A 20,638-nucleotide genomic window follows, 5' to 3' on the forward strand; every position below is an offset into this window, starting at 1 on the left:
AGTCACACCATGAGTTAGAGAAAGGCCTGTTCTACACTACAGGGTTAGGTCGAATTTAGCCGCGTTAGGTCGATTTAAAAATGAATGCATCCACACAACTAACCCCGTTCTGTCAACCTAAAGGGCTCTTAAAATCGACCTCTGTACTCCTCCCCGGTGAGGGGAGTAGCGCTAAAATCGACTTTGCTAGGATGAATTTGGGGTAGTGCAGACGCAAATTGACGGAATTGGTCTCCGAGAGCTATCTCAGAGTGCTCCATCGTGACCGCTCTGGACAGCACCTTCAACTCTGATGCACTAGCCAGATACACAGGAAAAGCCCCGTGAACTTTTGAATTTCATTTCCTATTTGGTCAACGTGGCGAACTCAGCAGCACAGGTGACCATGCAGTCCCCCCAGAATCGTAGAGCGTAGAATGTTTCTACGCTCCCCCTATCATCTCTGTCCCTGACGTTATTGCAGATTAGAAGGCAAAAAAAACATTCTCGTGATGACATGATTTCTGAGCTCATGCAGTCCTCCCACACTGATAGGGCATAGCTTACTGCATGGAGGCATTCAGTGGCAGAGGCCAGGAAAGAATTAAGTGAGCGCGAAGAGCAGAGGCAGGACGCGATGCTGAGGCTAATGGGGGAGCAAACGGACATGATGAAGCATTTGTTGGAGCTGCAGGAAGGCCAACAAGAACACCAACCCCCACTGCATCCACCATATAACCACCTACCCTCCTCCCCATGTTCCATAGCCTCCTCACCCAGATGCCCAAGAACACGGATGGCGAGGCTCCGGGCACCCAGCCACTCCACTCCAGAGGATGGCCCGAGCAACAGAAGGCTGTCATTCAAACAGTTTTGATTTGTAGTGTGTCTACAATAAGCAATGAGGCCTTGTCCTTCCCTCCTCCCCCACCCCACCCGGGCTATCTTGTCTGTTCTCTCTCTTTTATTTTTTAATTAATAAAGAAAGAATGCATGATTTCAAAACAGTAGTTACTTTATTTCGAAGGGGGGAGGGTGGATGGCTTACAGGGAATTAAAATCAACAAAGGGGGCGGGTTTGCATCAAGGAGAAAGACACCCAACTGTCACACCAAAGGCTGGCCAGTCATGAAACTGGTTTTCAAAGCCTCTCTGATGCGCAGCGTGTCTTGCTGTGCTCTTCTAATCGCCCGGGTGTCTGGCTGTTCAAAATCGGACACCAGGCAATTTGCCTTAACCTCTCACTCCGCCATAAACGTCTCCCCCTTACTCTCATAGATATTATGGAACACACAGGAAGCAGCAATAACAATGGGAATGTTGTTTGCGCTGAGGACTGACCAACAGTGCCAGAGAGCTTTTAAACATCCAAAGGCACATTCTACCACCATTCTGCACTTGCTCAGCCTATAGTTGAACTGCTCCTTATTACTGTCCAGGCTTCATGAACGGATCCCCCAAGCTCGTCACTGGGGAGCAGGAGAGCAGAGTTGCAGGGGAAGTGATGAAGCCATACAGTGATGGAGGTTGCTAGAAGCTGGGCAGGGAAGACGTTCCCAGAACCCCTGGCCAAGCTACATGTCCGACGAGGACAGTTACCAGTCCTACTGCACCGTCTGCTGCCAGCAGCACCCAGGAGGACCAGTATGGATCCCCCGAGCTCGTTGCTGGGGAGCAGGAGAGCAGAGTTGCAGCGGGAAGCAGTGGATGACGACAGTTAGCAGTCCTACTGCACCGTCTGCTGCAAAGGCAAGGAGCTGCTGCTGTGTAGCAATGCCAGCCGCTGCAGGTGCTTCTGTGTCAAATGCTTGGAGATCCAGGTAGGGCAAGGTACCTCAGCCAAGGCAAAAGAGCAAGAGTCCTGGAGCTGTTACATGTGTCAACCACAGAAGTGCTATGGGGTGTTACAGCACCAACCGGACTGGAATGTACAGCAAGACTTCTTCTCCAGTGACAAAGGACAGGAATATGATACACCTAAAATCTAAAAAGGCCCTCACATTTCCCAGAGTCACTAACCTTGATAACAGATCGTAAATGATTGCATTGGCTACTTGGATCACAGCAGCCCCCACAGTAGACTTGCCAACAATAGCAGCAGTGACGGTGAGCCTAGCAGGCTCCGTGCTTGCCGTGGTATGGCGTCTGCACGGGTAACCCAGGAAAAAAGGCGCGAAACGATGGTCTGCCATTGCTTTCACGGAGGGAGGGGCGACTGACGACATGTACCCAAAACCACCCATGACAATGTTTTTGCCCCATCAGACATTGGGAGCTTAACCCAGAATTCCAATGGGTGGCAGAGACTGCGGGAACTGTGGGATAGCTACCCACAGTGCACCACTCCACAAGTCTATGCTAGCCATAGTAGTTAGGATGCACTCCACCGACTTAATGCGCTTAGTGTGGACATACGCAATCGACTGTATAAAATCAATTTCTAAAAATCGACTTCTATAAAATCGACCTAATTTCATAGTGTAGACATAACCAAAGATGCATCAAATGTTGTTCTCAACATTCTTTGTAGAAGTTTCAAGTTCTGTTTTACAGAAAAAAGGATAGTTACTTAGATTTAACCTTAATTTTTTTTTTTAAATTTATTAAATGCAATTTCCTTTTATTTGGAAAAATTAGAGAAATGATCTACATATATAAATGTGTTTCCCTGTCTTCCTTAAAAAGACAAGAAGTAGCTCATAAAAGAGATTTTGAACTGTGAAATAGATATGAAAATAAATTGTTTAATTGAAGTTGGAATTTTTGATCCTCCTGCTGAATGAACCCATCTGGCAGAACAGGACATGAGTTTAATCAGAGGTATTTTTAAAAACAGTCAGAAGATAAACCAATTTCTATCATGAGTAAATATTGGTTTGATATTCAAAGATTTTTTAAACTGATTAGAACAGACATTTTCCATAGCTCTTCATTAATTCTTTTTCTGACCAACTGGCATTATATCAAGATGAAAACTATTATACAATGTGACGTTAAGCATCCATAATGTACCACTATTTTCACCAATGGAGACATTTTTAGCTACATGGCAGCTGCCCAAAATAGGCTAAGAAATGCTAATTTAGACCACAGTACTGTATACATGTACATACCTAAAGTTAAGCACATATATCAGTGTTTGTGGAATCAGGGAGCTAATATAAAAATTTATTTTCAAATATATTTCAACGTATTATTGTTCCCTTCATTCTCCTTACCCCTTCCTGCTTCAAATGTAATTTACACTGACTTATGTCTTGTCTTAATTTAAACTGTTAGATCTCTGGGGCAGGGACTGTCTTTTAACATATACAGCTCCCGGCACAATGAGTCCCATTCCTGATTAGAGCCTATGGGTTCTACACTATAAGAAACTATATAAATAATTTATATCTAGCAAGGAATATTGTTATCATGGACTTTTTCACATGGCTGTGCTGACGAAAAGGTAATAGTTTTCTTATAAGTCACTTTTGATAAAATCAAAATCTGCTACACACAACTTTTTCAGGGGTCTTTCTTTGCATAGTCTAATACATTGGTGGCAACTGTGTTAAACTCATAGATATAGCATGAACATAATCAACACTGATTTTTATTTATTAAGTCATATACATAGGATTTCACCATTACAAGTACCTGGTATTATTTTTACCAAGTACATTCCTTTCTCTGCCATTAAACAGTTAATTATCAAATGCAGTAGAAACTTACCTAGAAGCCATGCATAAAGCCTTCGGTTGAGTGACATATCTCTGCGTAGTACTACATGAAGGGCTGCTGACAAAATTCTGATCATGTCTGGGCGTGTTGCCTGAAGAAATTAGGTATATTATTGTAGTTTAACCACAGAAAGTGACATCTGTAGCTGGCTAATGGATAAGTATTCACTGGATAAAAATTATTTAATTTCCTGAGACCTCTGAATTCATAGCAATGAAGTAGCACAAAGTTCTGAGTCTTAGAAAATCAAAAAGTGAGATTACGATTTGGAACTGCCACCTATTAAAATGCTGCATGACACTGCAACCATGGTAGAAAATTGCTGCCTCTATTAACAGTCCATCACCATACTACAATGTATTTCACTTTGCTTATCAAATGGAAGTCATGGAAGCAAACTGATTAAAATGCAATAAAAAATCCCCAGTGGATACAGTCTTAAATAATTTTCTCCTCAATGATTAGTATTTAAAAAGCCCTAGTTTAGGTGAATTTTAGTGCTCAAGAAAGGTACTACATGGATAGCTCTGACAAATGAAATTTGGGTTCCAATCAACCAAAATGTTTCAGGTCAATTCAAAATCAAGTGTTTTGCTTTTTCAATTTGTTTCAAGTTGATCAAATTGTTTCAGTCAACTCAAAATTAAATGTTTTTTTATTTATATTTTTCATTTTGATTTGGCTGTTTTCAACTGGAGGTTTTTTTACCCTTTTTGGGGATACTTTATCTTAAAAATTGGCCACATTACAATTTGAAACACCATTTTGAAATGAAAAGTCAAAACAAATAGTTCTGAAATTTTTCCATTTTTTCCAAGTTTAGACCCAAATTTGCAAACAGTTTTAGAGCATGAAAAAAATGCATATTTCTAAAAACAAATCTATTCATCTAAAAGCTTTTACCCAGCTGCAGTGCCATCTAAACCCTGAAGTGGAAGGACCACCATGAGGAGTGAGGAACAGTTCTATCTCCAGGCATGCTCAATCACTTATTTCCCTTAAAGAGGTCATCAGGAGCCAACAGGAACATATTTTTATTTAAAAACAAAACAAAGCAACTGTCCTTTAGAAATGAGATTGCGCCCACAAAATCATTTTACAACAGACAGTGGCTAACTGCCAGCAAGCACTAAATTTCAGTCACTACTGAACTGAGTTGCAGTTGTCCAAGTGATCTAGAAAGTAAAAAGTTCCTTCTCATTACTAACACCTTAGGATGTCTAACTATTCATGTTTAGGTCTCCAATACTGAGGACTTGAAAACTCACAAATGAGTACATAACTTGTTTTCTACTCAATTAGAAATTGTATCAGGGAATTTCTAATAGAGCAGATCCCATCTCTACCATAAAAAAAAGTTTCTATAAATAAATGTTTTTTCTTATATTCAGTCTGTATACAGTAAAATGTCAACATATTAAACACAGAGTCACACAGAGTCACAGAATATCAGAGTTGGAAGGGACCTCAAGAGGTCATCTAGTCCAACCCCCTGCTCAAAGCAGGACCAATTCCCAGATAAATCATCCCAGCCAGGGCTTTGTCAAGCCGGGCCTTAAAAACCTCCAAGGAAGGAGACTCCACCACCTCCCTAGGTAATGCATTCCAGTGTTTCACCACCCTCCTAGTGAAATAGTTTTTCCTGATATCCAACCTGGACCTCCCCCACTGCAACTTGAGACCGTTGCTCCTTGTTCTGTCATCTGCCACCACTGAGAACAGCCGAGCTCCATCCTCTTTGGAACCCCCCTTCAGGTAGTTGAAGGCTGCTATCAAATCCCTCCTCATTCTTCTCTTCTGGAGACTAAACAATCCCAGTTCCCTCAGCCTCTCCTCATAAGTCATGTGCTCCAGACCCCTAATCATTTTTGTTGCCCTCCGCTGGACTCTTTCCAATTTTTCCACATCCTTCTTGTAGTGTGGGGCCCAAAACTGGACACAGTATTCCAGATGAGGCCTCACCAATGTCGAATAAAGGGGAACGATCACGTTCCTCGATCTGCTGGCAATGCCCCTACTTATACAGCCCAAAATGCCGTTAGCCTTCTTGGCAACAAGAGCACACTGTTGACTCATATCCAGCTTCTCGTCCACTGTGACCCTTAGGTCCTTTTCTGCAGAACTGCTACCTAGCCATTCGGTCCCTAGTCTGTAGCAGTGCATGGGATTCTTCCGTCCTAAGTGCAGGACTCTGCACTTGTCCTTGTTGAACCTCATCAGTTTTTTTTCGGCCCAATCCTCTAATTTGTCTAGGTCCCTCTGTATCCGATCCCTACCCTCCAGCGTATCTACCACGCCTCCTAGTTTAGTGTCATCTGCAAACTTGCCGAGAGTGCAGTCCACACCATCCTCCAGATCATTAATAAAGATATTAAACAAAACACCATGAGCCTAAGACAGGGATCATTGTATGCCAACACACAAGCCACTTGAGAAAGGTTCTCTTATAGAGGATTCTATTTATTCTGATTTTGGAGAAAGCCATTAATAAAGATTGACTTAATATCTGCACTTGACTGAAAAACAATCTATACATAAAGGAGTATATGGATATATATTTCTTTATTTTATATTAAAATTTTACCTGACTCATATGGAATGGAAAGCAGAAGAGTATAAGGTCTAATGTGCTCCTTTGTACTAATACACTGGAATCCTGCACTGATGTGCTTACCGCTTCCACCTGAAATAACATTGCCATTAAAAACAGACTTGTAATTAAAATAGCATAATTTATTATATTTCAAAGAATACATATATACACCTCTCAAAAACAGATATCTGTTACAGTCCTCTTATTAAATATACTGAAGAATTGAGAAATCAAAATAACCTAGTTCAAAATTAGATATAATGTAAACAATGTAGACACACAAAAAAATGAAATTATGAAAACATGGAAGAAAGATATACACCTCTACCTCGATATAACGCTGTCCCTGGGAGCCAAAAAATCTTACCGCGTTATAGGTGAAACTGCGTTATATCGAACTTGCTTTGATCCGCCGGAGTGTGCAGCCCCACCCCCTCAGAGCACTGCTTTACCGCGTTATATCAGAATTCGTGTTATATTGGGTCACATTATATCAGGGTAGAGGTGTAATTTTCACAATTTCTACTAACCACAGAAAGCATTTAAGCTTTGCTTAATATATGCATGGCTTGATTTAGCTTAATCAGCAAAGTAAGTCACTACACATTTTTCAAGAAGCAACATGAAATTTTGCTACTTTTATTGACAAGGGTAATGAATGGTTAGTACAATTTAAAAACACCAAGCAATTTTTAAAATCTAATTTATGAAATTTCATCTAACATGCATACTATATCAGTCTAACTGGTGCTAAAAATAAACAAAATGTATATATTTATTTCTGTAAAGATTATTTTCAAAGACTGAGAAGACATCAGAAAACCTCTGGAAGCTGTATAGTTATGTAAATGAGCCTTACACTAAAGAATTAACATATTACCATTAACTCAATGTCACTGCCAATTATATAGAGCTGATCTTCCATTGAAAGCTTCCTGTTTAGATGGGAAAGGACGTATGTGATTCCAGGTAACCGAACCGCAGGACTGGTAAGAAGACTACCCCAAAGGGCACTGTAGAATGCTGATTGGTCAACTGCACCAGCAACCTTCTCCAACAGAGTGTTGGTTCTACAGCACAAGTAACAAAAGAGGTCAATGGAACAGAGAGGTTGCATTAGCTCATACCTTTGGAAACTAAACATTTTCTGCTTTACAAAACATGAAATCAGGCTGTATGAACACAAGCAGCAATCAATGTAAAGTTCAATATTTAGCAACAGACTGCAGACAGAGATTCTTTGCTGCAGAAAGCAATGCACTGTAATATATATTATCCTAGAAGACCTCCAAGAATACCACAATTTATAGGAAATTTCAGCATTACCCACTGGATATAGGTAAATGTATTAACACTGAAAGATAGATGTGTCTGGCACTGATTTTAATACAAAATTTAAAAAAGAAAATACAAAGCAAGATACATCCTTCACAATTTCTATATGGACAAAAGTACTGATGAAGTACATTCTATGGATGACTACTTTTTCATACAGGCTAGGGCAGTTTGACCCTGTTTAAAAGCTGAACCTAAATTTTTATCACAGAGAAGCTTGTTTCTCTAGTAAGGCCCACTTGAATCTCAGCACAAAATACTTGAATCAGTGCTGACATTGAAGTATTACACCATCAGTATGTCTACACTACACTTAATAACCTGTAGCTGGCCTGTGCTAGCTAACTTTGGCTTGAGGGGCTCAGGCTAAGGGGCTGTTTAACTGCAGTACAGACACTGGGGCTCGCTCTGGAGCCCAGGCTCTAGGACCCTGAGAGTGGGAGACTCCTGGGTCTCAGCCTGCAGCCCAAGCCAAAACATCTAAAGTACAATTAAACAGCCCCTAGCCCGAGCCCCATGAGCTAGGGTTGCCAATTTTGGTTGGATGAATACCTGGAGGTTTCATAACATGACATAATCTTTAATTAAAGATTAATCTTTAATTCCTGGAGGTGTGCTGGTGGTGCTACCCTGTCTTGAAGTGGTTTCTATTATATACAGGGTTTACAGTTTGGTTCAATGGCTCTCAGCATCCCCACTATAAAAATTGTTCCAGCACCCTTCTGCCAAGAACCTGAGTCAGCTGGCCCGGGCCAGCCACAGGTGTCTCACTGCACTGTAGATACACCCTAACATGCCTTGTCATTTGCAAAAATCATGACCACAATACAAAGTTGTTTTAATATTTTCTCCCAAAACATTCTCTATTCTTCTTATGACATAATCTACATTTTTGTGCTATTTTTTCCCCACCCACTTTTGTAGTTCAATATATATACACATGTCAAATAAAGAGACGGGAACCATTGCTCTTACTGGACTCAAACTGTGAAAGTTAAGAGTTTACAGTTTTGGGATTTGAAATATCAAGAATATGTGAACTCCATACTAATAGCTCCCTACTTGGAGAGTCTATAATACTTGCTTTGGAGTTTAGCCTGAAAAAACTAGAGAACTTTTTCTAAAGATTAAGTGCGCTCTCATCCTCCATATGGACAAGATCCCACCATTAGCTGCACATGGGCTACAGTGCTTGTCAACAATATCACAGCATTCTTCCCCTCCTGTTTGTGTCGGACTCCCCAGACAGAAACAGCTGCTGCTCCCTGCTGCAAACTTGTATTCAGATATATACGTTGCCCTCAGAAAGGTCAATACTATTATAGGAATTTTAGTGTGTAAACTGAAGAGAAGGTCCTATTGCTCTTGTCTACTATACCTTGCACTTAATTTAGATTTATATTTTGGACCAAGATTAAGTGTAACACCTATTTGTTTTCAAAGTTTGTAAAAAGGTAAAACAATCATGGGGGGAGACCCACCAAAATGGAAGAAATAAATTTTTCTAGTGTATTACATATCTCTAAAACTGTAAAATGAGTTCAATTTGGGGCCTACCTGATTTGATTTCCTTTTAATATATGCCATTAATTAGTAGTTTCTCTTTCTTCTAACATAATATTTGGAATCTTTTAAAAAGATATTAACTTAATGTTCATCTCTGATTACATCATTTTCTGGATAAAACCTGTTACTTAACTATCTAATTTTTTTAACATATCAGCAAAACTCAACACTTCATGAAATTAAAAACTAATATTTTAGTAGTACAAATATATTAGTATATCATATTCTTACCTCTCATAATACTCTGATCCCTCCTCTAAACCAGGCAGAATCCCAGTTAGCAATCCTTGCAGACCAGGTTTTAATGTTTTTCCCAAAGGAAGGTAATAAATCTCATACAGGCTGAGTAATGCTGGTTTGACAGACATAGCAGCATTGGCAAGAAGAGGAAATAGCCCAGAACTGTAAATAATAAAATACAATAATACTGTTTCAGGAAGCTATTTATGTGACACACCTAAACTAGGTCACACAACAGTTATAGCAGTGCCCAGCATTGTCACGAGAATATATTTTTATCTTGGTGTTTTGTATTGGCACAGAGACACTATGGTGATGAACACGTCCCAGGTTAATAGACTGGTACAGTGAGGCCCCTAGTTGACTTTATGCAGTCTTATCAATCTCATTTCAAGAAAGGGAGATAGAGAATTGCATGTGACTTATAACAAGTATATAACAAGATGAAACTGAACTACTTTAGTAAGACTAGGGGAAAAATCTGTCATTTTAACTGATCCACCTATGGAAAATTAAATCTTAAATGCAGGATAGTAGAAAAAGAATTATCAAATGAAAAAACACCACAAGTAAAGCATCTTCAAGTCTATAAGGAAAACACAGAAACGTAAACATGGCATAATGGGAACTAATGTTTTTAATTTGAAGAAGTTAAAAGTACAGAAAATTATTTCCCTATAATAAAAACTATGATCTTGTACTTTACAAAAATAAGATGCAGGACAAACAAAATATATATACAAATATCACACAAAATCATTTTAAAAACAAACAACACAGTATCCATTGATTGCAGATATTCAGCCCACAAGTGAGTCCTCAAACTAGCAATAGCCCCATTGCCCATGTGTGAATGTTAAAAAGAGTTAAAGGAAAGTTTGATTTTATAAGCATACATTGAATGAATGTAAATGAACAGTAGGTTACTTCCATTATGAGGGTTTTTCCCATTGTGAGGGTGATAAACTAATACCCCTTCTCCATACACCCATTCCAAAACAATAAAATCTATCCAAACAAAGCCAAACAAGGCAGACTACTAATGCTATGGTTCATTCCTGGATTATGATTGCTACCCAAATGATCAAAAACTGGGATTGCATATAAAAAAATAATCTCTTCACTGGGTTGATCCCTTTATGTTATAAGTCAGCACAGGATGTTCTTTTATCTGATCTTTCTATAACTCAGTGTCTAAGTTATTTTCTAAATTTGCTATGTGCAATTGCTGCTTCTATAGTTATTTCAGGAAAACAGAAGTCAGTTTTAAATTTAATGAACAAAACAGAGGTTTTCTAACTAACAAAAATACATCTTCACTGTCTGCGCCAAATCTCAGAAATTACTACAAATGTGTAAAAACAAGAATTCTGAACACAATTTTATTTTTCAGAATCATTGAGGGCCTAATTCAAAACCCACGGATGTCATAGATCAGACCCTGAATGAATAAATAATCAGTAGATGTTAGGAAAAATTATGCTTGGAGCCACACTGATGTGAGAGGCCCAGAGAACACCTAACAATCCCTGATGAAAAGAAAACTTTGTGAAAACTGTGTTATTCATACATGATAGAAATGAAAATATTTTAAAAATATGAAGTTGCCTGAAGAAATTTATTTTTTCTTTCTATATATATATGGGAAAGTACCATGTCATTCTCAACAACTAAAGAGTATCTTGTTGTGTTTCTCAAATACCCTCTTGTCTTGGTCTCCAGATAATACTTCTTGTAGTAAGATGAGGCCCTGAAACAAACTTTTGTGTCAGAGGCCCAGTCTGAGGCCTGAAGACTGAACCAAAATACTTCCAGGCATTGCTAAGCAAAAGCTGTGCTGTAAGCCAGAGGCAGACCCCACTAACAGAAGTTGGCAAGAATAGGGTTGCTAGAAGCAGGTGCATCCACACATAAGTGCTAATAAGAGGAACTTGTGCCAAAATGGCATCAGAACACTCCACAGAGATAACGAGGAACAGGCAGGTGCATCTTAAAGACAGGGTCAAAAGGACAACATGATGAATAGATTTGTTTGAACCAACATGTAACGGGAGAAGCAGCACCCTAATACGTCAGGAGGGATGAGTAATTTGTTCTGCACCTGTATAAGAATAGGTCTGGAAGTGCACATCATCGTCCAGCCTAAGAGGCAGTGGAGTGTCCCGCCACTGACTGAGCTGTGTCCATTGCCAGGGGGCACATATTCGTAGTATGTCCTGTAGAGTCTATAGGAAACTATTACTGTGCTTTGTTTGACAATAAACCTGGCTGGGTGCCTTCGTACCTTACTAGAGTCTGTGGTCTTTGGGGGTTCTCTCGGGGTCTGCGGTGTCAGCTATTTAGGCAGAGCTGGGGCAGCACACAGAGAGAACACTCACACAGCAGACTGTTATCATCATCAAACAAGAGCAGAGCACCACGCCGGTAGCTACTGACAACACTTCTCTCTAAAAGCCACTTCTTGTCCTTCAAGGACTTGATCCTTAGATGGCATATGCCACCTTTAATGGAGACGCTTAGCACCTTGGAGCCTGTCTTCCTACACCAAGCATCAGTAGTGGTGTTTTTGGTTAAATCACAGGATACTGTGTTTATCATCAGCCTGTAACTTGTCATATTGCAAGATGCTGCAGCTAAGCGGCTCATTTTGCTCCAGCATATATTGTCCATCTGTATAGAATCTTTAAAAACATGTTTAAAATATGAAACTGAAAAAGTCTTCTAAACTACATTAGATGAACTAAAAATCTGAAAGTTAATGACATTTTAACTATTTTTACCTGTACAGGAAAAGATCTTTAGCCAGACGCTTGGGTCCAATGATTTTGAAGATAATCTCATATGTTTCAAGGGCCTTCCGATGAACCCCACCTGGCAAGGCTGGATGAAGGCATTGCGCTAGACGCTTGCCTATGGTCAGCTTTTTAGGTACTACTTGGTATTTTGCATTGTTTTGTAAAACCTGCCAAGAAAAAATTAAATCAATTAAAAATATCCCACTTGGGAGACATAATACATTTCCATGACCCAAACAAAACTGTCCCACAGTTCAATTTTAATAAATTGTTCTACTGTCTTCTACCCTGAGGCCTACTTTGTGCCTGTCATAAGTGAAATTGAGTAAATAGGTGCAATTTCACTTACATCAGGGCCCAAGTTAAAGTTTATCTACTCTATTTTATTCAGGTTTTTATGGCACATGTATGACTGTGGTATTTCAGGACAGAAATTAAAACTCTCCAGCTGCCTATACAGATTGTCAGCAGAAACTCACCAGACTCTTTATGACCCCTTTTAAAATTATTCCAGGCAAAAATCAACAGCTGCTGTTTAAGAAGCATAGATTGATGCAGTGTGCAAAACAAAAAACTGTAGAACTGATGTAACTGAATTCACGGTTACCTTTATATTGGAATTCAGAATTGCATTTGAATTTTTGGATGTTTTTGTTAATAGTGCATCATTATTTAGTGTAAGAATGTACTGAGAATACCATAAACAACATTAAAAAATAAAGCTAAAGCTTTTTATACAAATTGACTACTCTGTAGTCCTCATCAACCATACCAGTGCTCCCAAATTTTGAATATTCCACAGGACATAGTGAGCAAAATAAAAGTGCTTCAGACCAGTTAGTTTGAGGCTCCAATCCATTATGGAGTTCCACATGGGCTGACTTGTGGGCACACATGGAACCCAATAGTGTTCAATGAGGCTCCATGGGAGCACAAGGGGCTGCCCACATGGAGCTTCTTGCAGGATCAGGGCCTATGTTTGTGCAGTGCCACATAAGTACACTGGGTTATTCCATATTTTTATCTTGCTGACTAACTGACAATGCAATAACAATGTTCAGAGTCGAATCCTGTATCCTGGCCTCATCCAAAACTCTCACTGGTAGTTTTGGGAGCATGAAAAATATAGGTTGGTCCGATGTAAATTAGAGTAAATTATTAATTTTGCTAAAAAGTTTAGAAGTGATGGGATTAAATATAAACAAAGCTACACCAGTTTAACAAAAGAGAAAGTGAGTGAAGGATTTTCAGTGTACTCCTGTGAAAAATGTGGTGCTTTCTTTCTCACTTATCATAGTAATAGTTTCTACTGAAAATCGTTAGAAACATGGACAAAAATTTCTTAACCAGTTTTCTGGTCCCAGATTACCCACAGAGTAAGCAGCAAACTTTACATCTTTTGCCTGTAAGCTTTAAATATATAAATCAGTTGAAAATTACAAAATATTTCATATTCCATACTAAATTATTTCAAGGGATTTAACTTGTATGTATTTCCTAATGAAAACTAACTACTAATTGGACTGAACCTTCCTTTCCATTATAAACCCAATTTCTATCTGCACTATCCTACCCTTTGCCTTGGAATTTTATATACCTGATATTAGCCCATGGTAAAACTTGTGATTTTGTAGTTAAAATTTGGAGCAAATTGGAAAAGACTTTTGGAAATATTATGATTCAGAAACTGAACTGGGTTTTTCTTAACATTTTCCTATTATTTTTTGGTTCATGAGTGCACCAAAAATGCTTGTACTAGAGACTTCAAATTTGTTTTAATCTGTTGGTTTTGGCAAGGATTATGTCTTTAGCTGTTTTATTTGGAGATGAATTGTTACACAATTGGTTTAATAAACACACACTTTGTAAATTCCTTCCAGACTTGATCAGTATAGCCAAGATGAAAGTGGATGAATATGTGTAGAAGAATAACGGGCAGAGAACCAATTGGGGCTACTGTGCAGGGTGAGGGACCATCTTGTCTGGTTGGAAGCATAAGAGAGGTCAGCATAAAGGCAAGGATATCTGGGATAAGGACAGAAAGAGCCCTTCCTAGTGTACTATAGCTTTCTCTTTATAATTAGAGGAATTGTGGAGGTGGTGGGGGAACTATAGGGGTGATCTCAAGAACGAAGAAAGAAGAAACAAACAGGAGTCTGAAAAAATCAAGAAAAAGTGGTGTCCATCATCAAAGAGGTTGTTAGCGCCTCTGAAATTTCTGTTCATTGAGCAATTTAACTTATGTGGAGGTTAATCTGCTAAGCTATTTTTCCAACAGTTTAATAATATTTTAGGGTTTAAGACTGGTAAAACCTTATCTTTTTATGTTATAGTCAGGAATCAATCCTCAAAGCTTTTTTCTCCCATACATCTGCTGCCTCTTCTGAAATGTGCTATTGTCATACCTTGTTTAGTTTTCCAAGTGCTGATATCAAATCTGCCCATTCACTGGAGTATTCAAAGTTCTTCAGTGCTTTGTCAACTGCTGCTACATAGTTTCTATACTTGGAGTCACTCAGTAGCTCCACCTCCTCCGTGTTCATCCTCCCACAGAGTCCCCACTAGATACCAGCTTGCAATTCATGTAAAATCATTAGCTGTAAAAAAAGTGAACATTTTTTTCAAAAGTTTCATAATATTAAAATAACTGTAGATACAAAATTTTATGCAAAGAGCTTGTGATCATCATAGAGGTTAGATTCCGTCCCTGTAGAAAGCTTTACAGATATGTGAGAATAAAGTTAGGCTTACTAATTAGGACAATCTGTGTATTGTGTACAAAAATATTATTTTGCACAGATATTAAATGTGTTTCCTGAAAGGAGTTTGTGTTCACCCTGTCATCTTGAATAATCCAGTCATGTTAATTATTCAAAGATTTTCATACAAAAAAAAAATCCTCAAGTTTATAATTCTAACAGATTGGCTTCATACTAATGCCAGCCAGCAGTTCAGAACATGCTATAGACCGTAATTTCAAACCAATGAATGCACAGTCATACAGTATGTAATAAAATTATATTTCTGCATTTTGTTTTTAATTTCTGAGCCATCATTGGAACAATTTGCCACCATGCTTTCCATGAAGTAATCGATCTTTCTGACTTAGCCCCTGTGCAAATTAAAAAAATGAAGGGCATACGTATGCAACACAGTTACATAGTTCTCAGACATGCTCTTGGGCATTAACATTTACTTATGTCACATTTGGTGTTCCAATTTAATGACATATTTTGTCACGATCTGCATCCATATACCATACTTTTAAAAGGGATTACTGTATACTGTTTTGTATAAAGTAAGTTTATGCACACAGGTACAACTTTAATAGTATTTTATAATCAGAGGTTTTAGCAGCATGTTGCAGTGGTCTACACTGAACTCGGTGGGATTCTCTGGTTACAACAATGTGGTGACACACCACCACAGGACTTATATTGTGTATCCATATTTTAATTTTACTTAATCTTCTTTTTTTTCCCCCCCCTCCACTGCTCCTTTGGTACCATCCACAAACCCTCTGGGAATTACAACTTATACTTGTGTACTTCTACTCTAACATACCTGGCAATTGCAGCTTTTATCACAGTCTTTTTGTTTGACAGCTCACAAAACACACACAAAAACTTTAGGTTTCTAAATTCCTGCAAATGAGATAAATGTAATTACATAATAGATTACACATCCAACAAATGCAGTTTTCGGTCTTGGGTAAGAGCAAAGAATGGGAAGGACAATGAGTTGGCTGACATGTAACTCCATGTTCAATTTCAGGATGAAGTCCAGCAGACAGCAAAAGAAAACACCTAAATCAAGTGGAAAACTGAAGGTGAGGAGTAATAATAAGAGAACTCCATTAACTACCTGGCCTAGCAGATGTGATTGCAACTAAAAAAGCTACTTTGAAAGACAGCTCCTATTAAGCTTCCATTGTGAAGTAATAGAGTGAGTTACTGGGGAGTGTGTTACAGTAAAGTAAATGCCTCTGAAATAACTGAAAGCAGAAAAGTCAATGTAGAGGTGGAAAGCAATATCCCAAGATCTAAAGATGAAGAAGACAGCAAAGGTGTAGATCCTTGGAAACTGTTACAAGGAAGTCAAAAACATTCTGAAGGAATCAGAAAACGAATGCTTCTTGGATTATACTATCTAATAAATGTCTTCTTATTGTCCAAGATGTGTAACACAAAATGTGGAAAATTTTCTGCCATTCCTCAGGCACTTGGCAATCTCAGCAAGAAACCCTATTCTATGGAACTCTACTCCATAAACTTCAATACAGTTACCTGAGGCGCTGTGGGTAACTGAAGAGAACAAAGCCGTAGGGCAGATAATCTCATATTTTGGGATACATAAAGGGAGATTAATCACCATGCTCATCAAGCCAGAAAAACATGAGTAGTGAGTCCACCCATTAGCAAGCAATATCACCACCTCTGTCTCAGCCTATTTTTCTCAGCTCTTTCAGTAACTGGGGGAAAAGGAGAAAGTTGTACCTTCAAGCTTCCATTATAATACTCAGTGAAGACACAGCTAAACAGGGCATTGGGTTTCAACAGCTGAACCAAGTGAACTTAGCAGATACAGTCAAGATGAGCCAGTCAATTTTGCCAAGGCGTTTGAGGTCACCAGATTCGAGCTGAGCTAGTCTTCCCAGGATTTCTTCTTTCACTGCAGTTAGGAGATAGCATAACACTCAAATACACAGGAAAAAGGCAAGATTGGTGACAATGAGAAATCCTTCAGGCATTGCCCCATTCCCCCAAGAACCCTGGTGAAAGGTGGAGGACTCCAGTATTGACTTCTGATATTAGGGCAATGGGACCATAAAAATAAACAAATAAATACCTAACTCTCTGCTCTGTCTTCAACACACTCCCTCCACCTGTCTTTTCTTCCCTGGGATCATGGGAATACTTCGTTATTCATTTCCTTGTCCCCCACTCCCTTTTTTTTCTTTTCTTACTTATCCCTAGAAAATAAAACAGGAATGAGAACTAAAGGAAGAAGGAAAGACAAAAAACAGACATATGCTTCTAGATACAAGGAGGCAAACAAACTGGAAGGAAGGGGCATGGGACAGATGGCTGTATATATAAAGGCTGGATTCATGAATCTTTTGCATTCTTGCTGCCTGGTGGATGGAACAATAATGACGATTGCCCTTTATTTTCTCTGTGGCAGGACAGAAGAGGAAAGTAGAATACAATGAAGCAAATATGCTCAATGAGAGTGCCAATTGATGCATTCTAGGATTCCCCACTGAAGTTAAGGGCTTGAATTCTATTACTTTTATGAAATGTTGTTTAACAATCTTTGCTTTGAATTAAATGCGAAAAAAGATCCATTTTACACAGAGAACAAAGTCCCCAGGGATACAATGACTGTCAATGTTTGATCTCCAAGAATGAAATAAAATATTAACAACAGTAAAAGAGAAGAAAGAATAAACATACAAAAAGCAGCAGGATTTTTCCAGACTCTAGCACTAGCACAGAGGAATGGAGGAAAGAACTGACACAGTGAATAAATGTTTTTTAGGTTAAAAATATATCAGCATCTCTTCTTTATCCAGCTACACGTTACGTACAACAAAGCCACTTATATTTTGGTGGGGAGAGAGACTTCCCTTCCAGGCTCCCGCCCCCCAACCCACAAATGTTTGTGTGAAAGAGTGAGAGCCCCAGAATATGAAGTCTTATTTAGAAACAGAAGATCAGGACTATTATATGTTACTTAAAGAACAATGTGTCTGTTTTCCTGGAGACCTTAATCCTGATTTAAATATCAACCGTTCAGTATATCTTCCTGGATCTTTTCCCTCTATAAATATGAGGATTAGTAGCCTGTAATTAAATAATCTACTTATTTAGAAATTGGTCAAGTGCCCACTACTTGACACTAATGAAATGATAGTATTATTTAATTGCTAATATGTGCAGTTATGTTTCTTCTTAATTATGATACATAGATTATATTTTACTTTATCCTATTCAGTAATAGAGCCACTTTCCCTAACCCTCTCCCATTTAGCCTGAGACTCACTTCCCTGCTGTACCTTGTCAATGTGGGGAAAGCTTTCACTAATCACTGTATGTGCTATACATGTTCTGTGGATAAAGAAACTACAGTGCTGTAAATCCAGTTCCTTTTACAAGCACTACATTTAATCACAATTATTTTAAAATAAAAAATATGGGGAAAAAATCAATTTAAGTGTCCTTAAGGTTCCATATTTATCCTCCACTGGGATATTTTATTCCAAATTACTACTCTACTAGATTATCAAATATAATCTGTATTAGATAGAGATTATTATTTCAACCCATCATACATTTGATTAATTGAATTAATGTTGAGTTTTATTTATTTCTTCTGAAAAATTAACAGAATAAAAAATATCTTCAGCTACTAATGACCTAGTAAGTTTTGCTGTTATTAAAACATTTACCCAATGTGACTTCTGTACAACTGATTTTGCACAGTATTACCATTATAATTTGAAGTGTCAATTCAGCAAAATGTAGTGTGACAATGTCTTCTGCATCTAGAATGGATTAGATTTCAATGTACCTTTACCAATATTCCTCCATGCATCTACCCTGAGCATAAATACAAATTCAAGAGAAGACCTGGTTTAACTATAATGTGATCTGAAAGAATTGTCCCAGCTCTGGGACATTTGACCTGGCATGTTACATAAGAACTGCAAGTTATTACAGTAACAGAAACCAACCACCCCACGGGAAAGTTTTGCCTTTTTTCATTTCATAGTCTTTTCAATAACAGACCCCAGCTTCCCTGTACCATTTATTTTTAAAATACCCTAATTTATAAAAAAAGTAACCACACTCTTGCCATAAACTTGCATACAGTAGTCATGATTAAAGTTTATTGTCTTTTTTGAAAGAAACTTCTATAATTTCAAATAAATCTGTCAACATGTGCAATAGGAGAAAAATAGAACATTAAAAATACAGTAACTCCCCACTTAATGTCCTCTCGCTTAATGTTGTTTCAATCTTATGTCCCTGATCAATTACAGAACATGCTCCATTTAAAGTTGTGCAATGCTTCACTATAATGTCGTTTGGCTGCCTGCTTTGTCCACAGCTGGCAGCCCCCCTATTAGCTCCCCTACGCCCCTTCCCCCAGCACCTCCTGCCCGCCAACAGACCCTGTGGATCAGCGCCTTCCTCCTCCTCCCCCTGCCTCCTGCCCGCAGCAACCAGCTGGTTTGCGGCGTTCAGGAGGGAGGGGGGAGGAGCGAGGACTCGGCGCACAGGCTCCCCCTCCCTCCACTGCCTCCCGAATGCTGCAAACCAGCTGATTGCCATGGGCAGGAGGCAGGGGAGGGAGGGAGGGGGAGGAGCGAGGATGCGGCGGGTGGAGTAAAGGGGGAGGGAGGGGAAGAAGAGGCGGGTTAAGGGTGTGGGCTTGGTGGAAGGGGTGGCGTGGGCAGACCCAGGGTTGAGCCCCCCACCCCTGGTGTTGCAGAGTAGGGGAAGCTGCCGCTGCTGCTGCGCAACGTGCTTCTCCTAGCCTACAGCATCTTCAGCCTCCTTGCCTACTTCATTGTCTCCAGTGCCAGTGGGCTGTGCCTGTGTGGGGTAAGGAGGGGGCACCTCCCGACTATAGTACTGTACTGTATGGCAAAAAAAAAAATTTCCTTGGAACCTAACCCCCCCCCATTTACATTCATTTTATGGAGAAATTGGATTCGCTTAACATTGTTTCACTTAAAGTCTCATTTTTCAGGAACATAACTACAACGTTAAGTGAGGAGTTACTGTAATGTTACAGTCTCACTTTAATGTGTGAGAAATAAGGAATGCATTTGTACTTCCGTTTCTATGTCAGCATGAAGGCCTTGTATCACAATCTCATTTTTAACCTTTTTTTTTCATTTCTATCATGTACTCTAACAATTATTTTTTCTTTACATTGATTTACAGCTAAACTAAAGATGCAACAAAAATTTTGTCAAGCTGTATAGTTCTAATAATTCAGTACAACATTATTAAAGCTCAATAATAGTATCATCTCCTAAAATGCAACAATGGAGCAAATATGTCTCATGCAGAACTTTCTTATATTTCTTATTTATATTTCCTTTTCTTATATTCCCTACTTAAGAAAATTAGCCTCCTATAAGTGGTTAATGAAGCCAAAATGTGTGGAGACAGTTAATCTCTTTGAATGTGATACACACCAAGTCTTTTAATTCTCACTATGTTTGTGTTTAATTCACATTATTAATACAGAAATACGACCCCCTCCATACCATGTTTTGTTTTATTTTGTTCATGGCTTCTAACTTAGAAAGTTAGTTGAATCAAATATATAATTAAATTTGATTGCTCAAACACAAATAACTTAGGAAAAACATCTGGTTTCTCTATTGCAC

At 38.7% G+C, this 20,638-nt stretch overlaps 1 protein-coding gene across 3 annotated transcripts in view; it reads right to left on the reverse strand.

The window, feature by feature from the left end:
- DOP1A (DOP1 leucine zipper like protein A) overlaps window positions 1–20,638 on the reverse strand; it is a 108,739-nt gene that overhangs the window by 74,206 nt on the left and 13,895 nt on the right. For all 3 annotated transcript variants that reach the window (XM_054023327.1, XM_054023326.1, XM_054023325.1), the window contains exons 2-10: window positions 17,080–17,203; window positions 16,728–16,902; window positions 15,796–15,875; window positions 14,637–14,828; window positions 12,217–12,398; window positions 9,428–9,598; window positions 7,176–7,365; window positions 6,287–6,385; window positions 3,694–3,793 (exon numbers count right to left, since the gene is read on the reverse strand). In XM_054023327.1, coding sequence (XP_053879302.1) covers window positions 3,694–3,793; window positions 6,287–6,385; window positions 7,176–7,365; window positions 9,428–9,598; window positions 12,217–12,398; window positions 14,637–14,774 — 880 coding nt within the window. In that variant the 5' untranslated portion in view covers window positions 14,775–14,828; window positions 15,796–15,875; window positions 16,728–16,902; window positions 17,080–17,203. The remainder of the gene's footprint in view (window positions 1–3,693; window positions 3,794–6,286; window positions 6,386–7,175; window positions 7,366–9,427; window positions 9,599–12,216; window positions 12,399–14,636; window positions 14,829–15,795; window positions 15,876–16,727; window positions 16,903–17,079; window positions 17,204–20,638) is intronic.

Source organism: Malaclemys terrapin, chromosome 3 (genome assembly GCF_027887155.1).
Source record: "Malaclemys terrapin pileata isolate rMalTer1 chromosome 3, rMalTer1.hap1, whole genome shotgun sequence".
NCBI lineage: Eukaryota > Metazoa > Chordata > Testudines > Emydidae > Malaclemys > Malaclemys terrapin.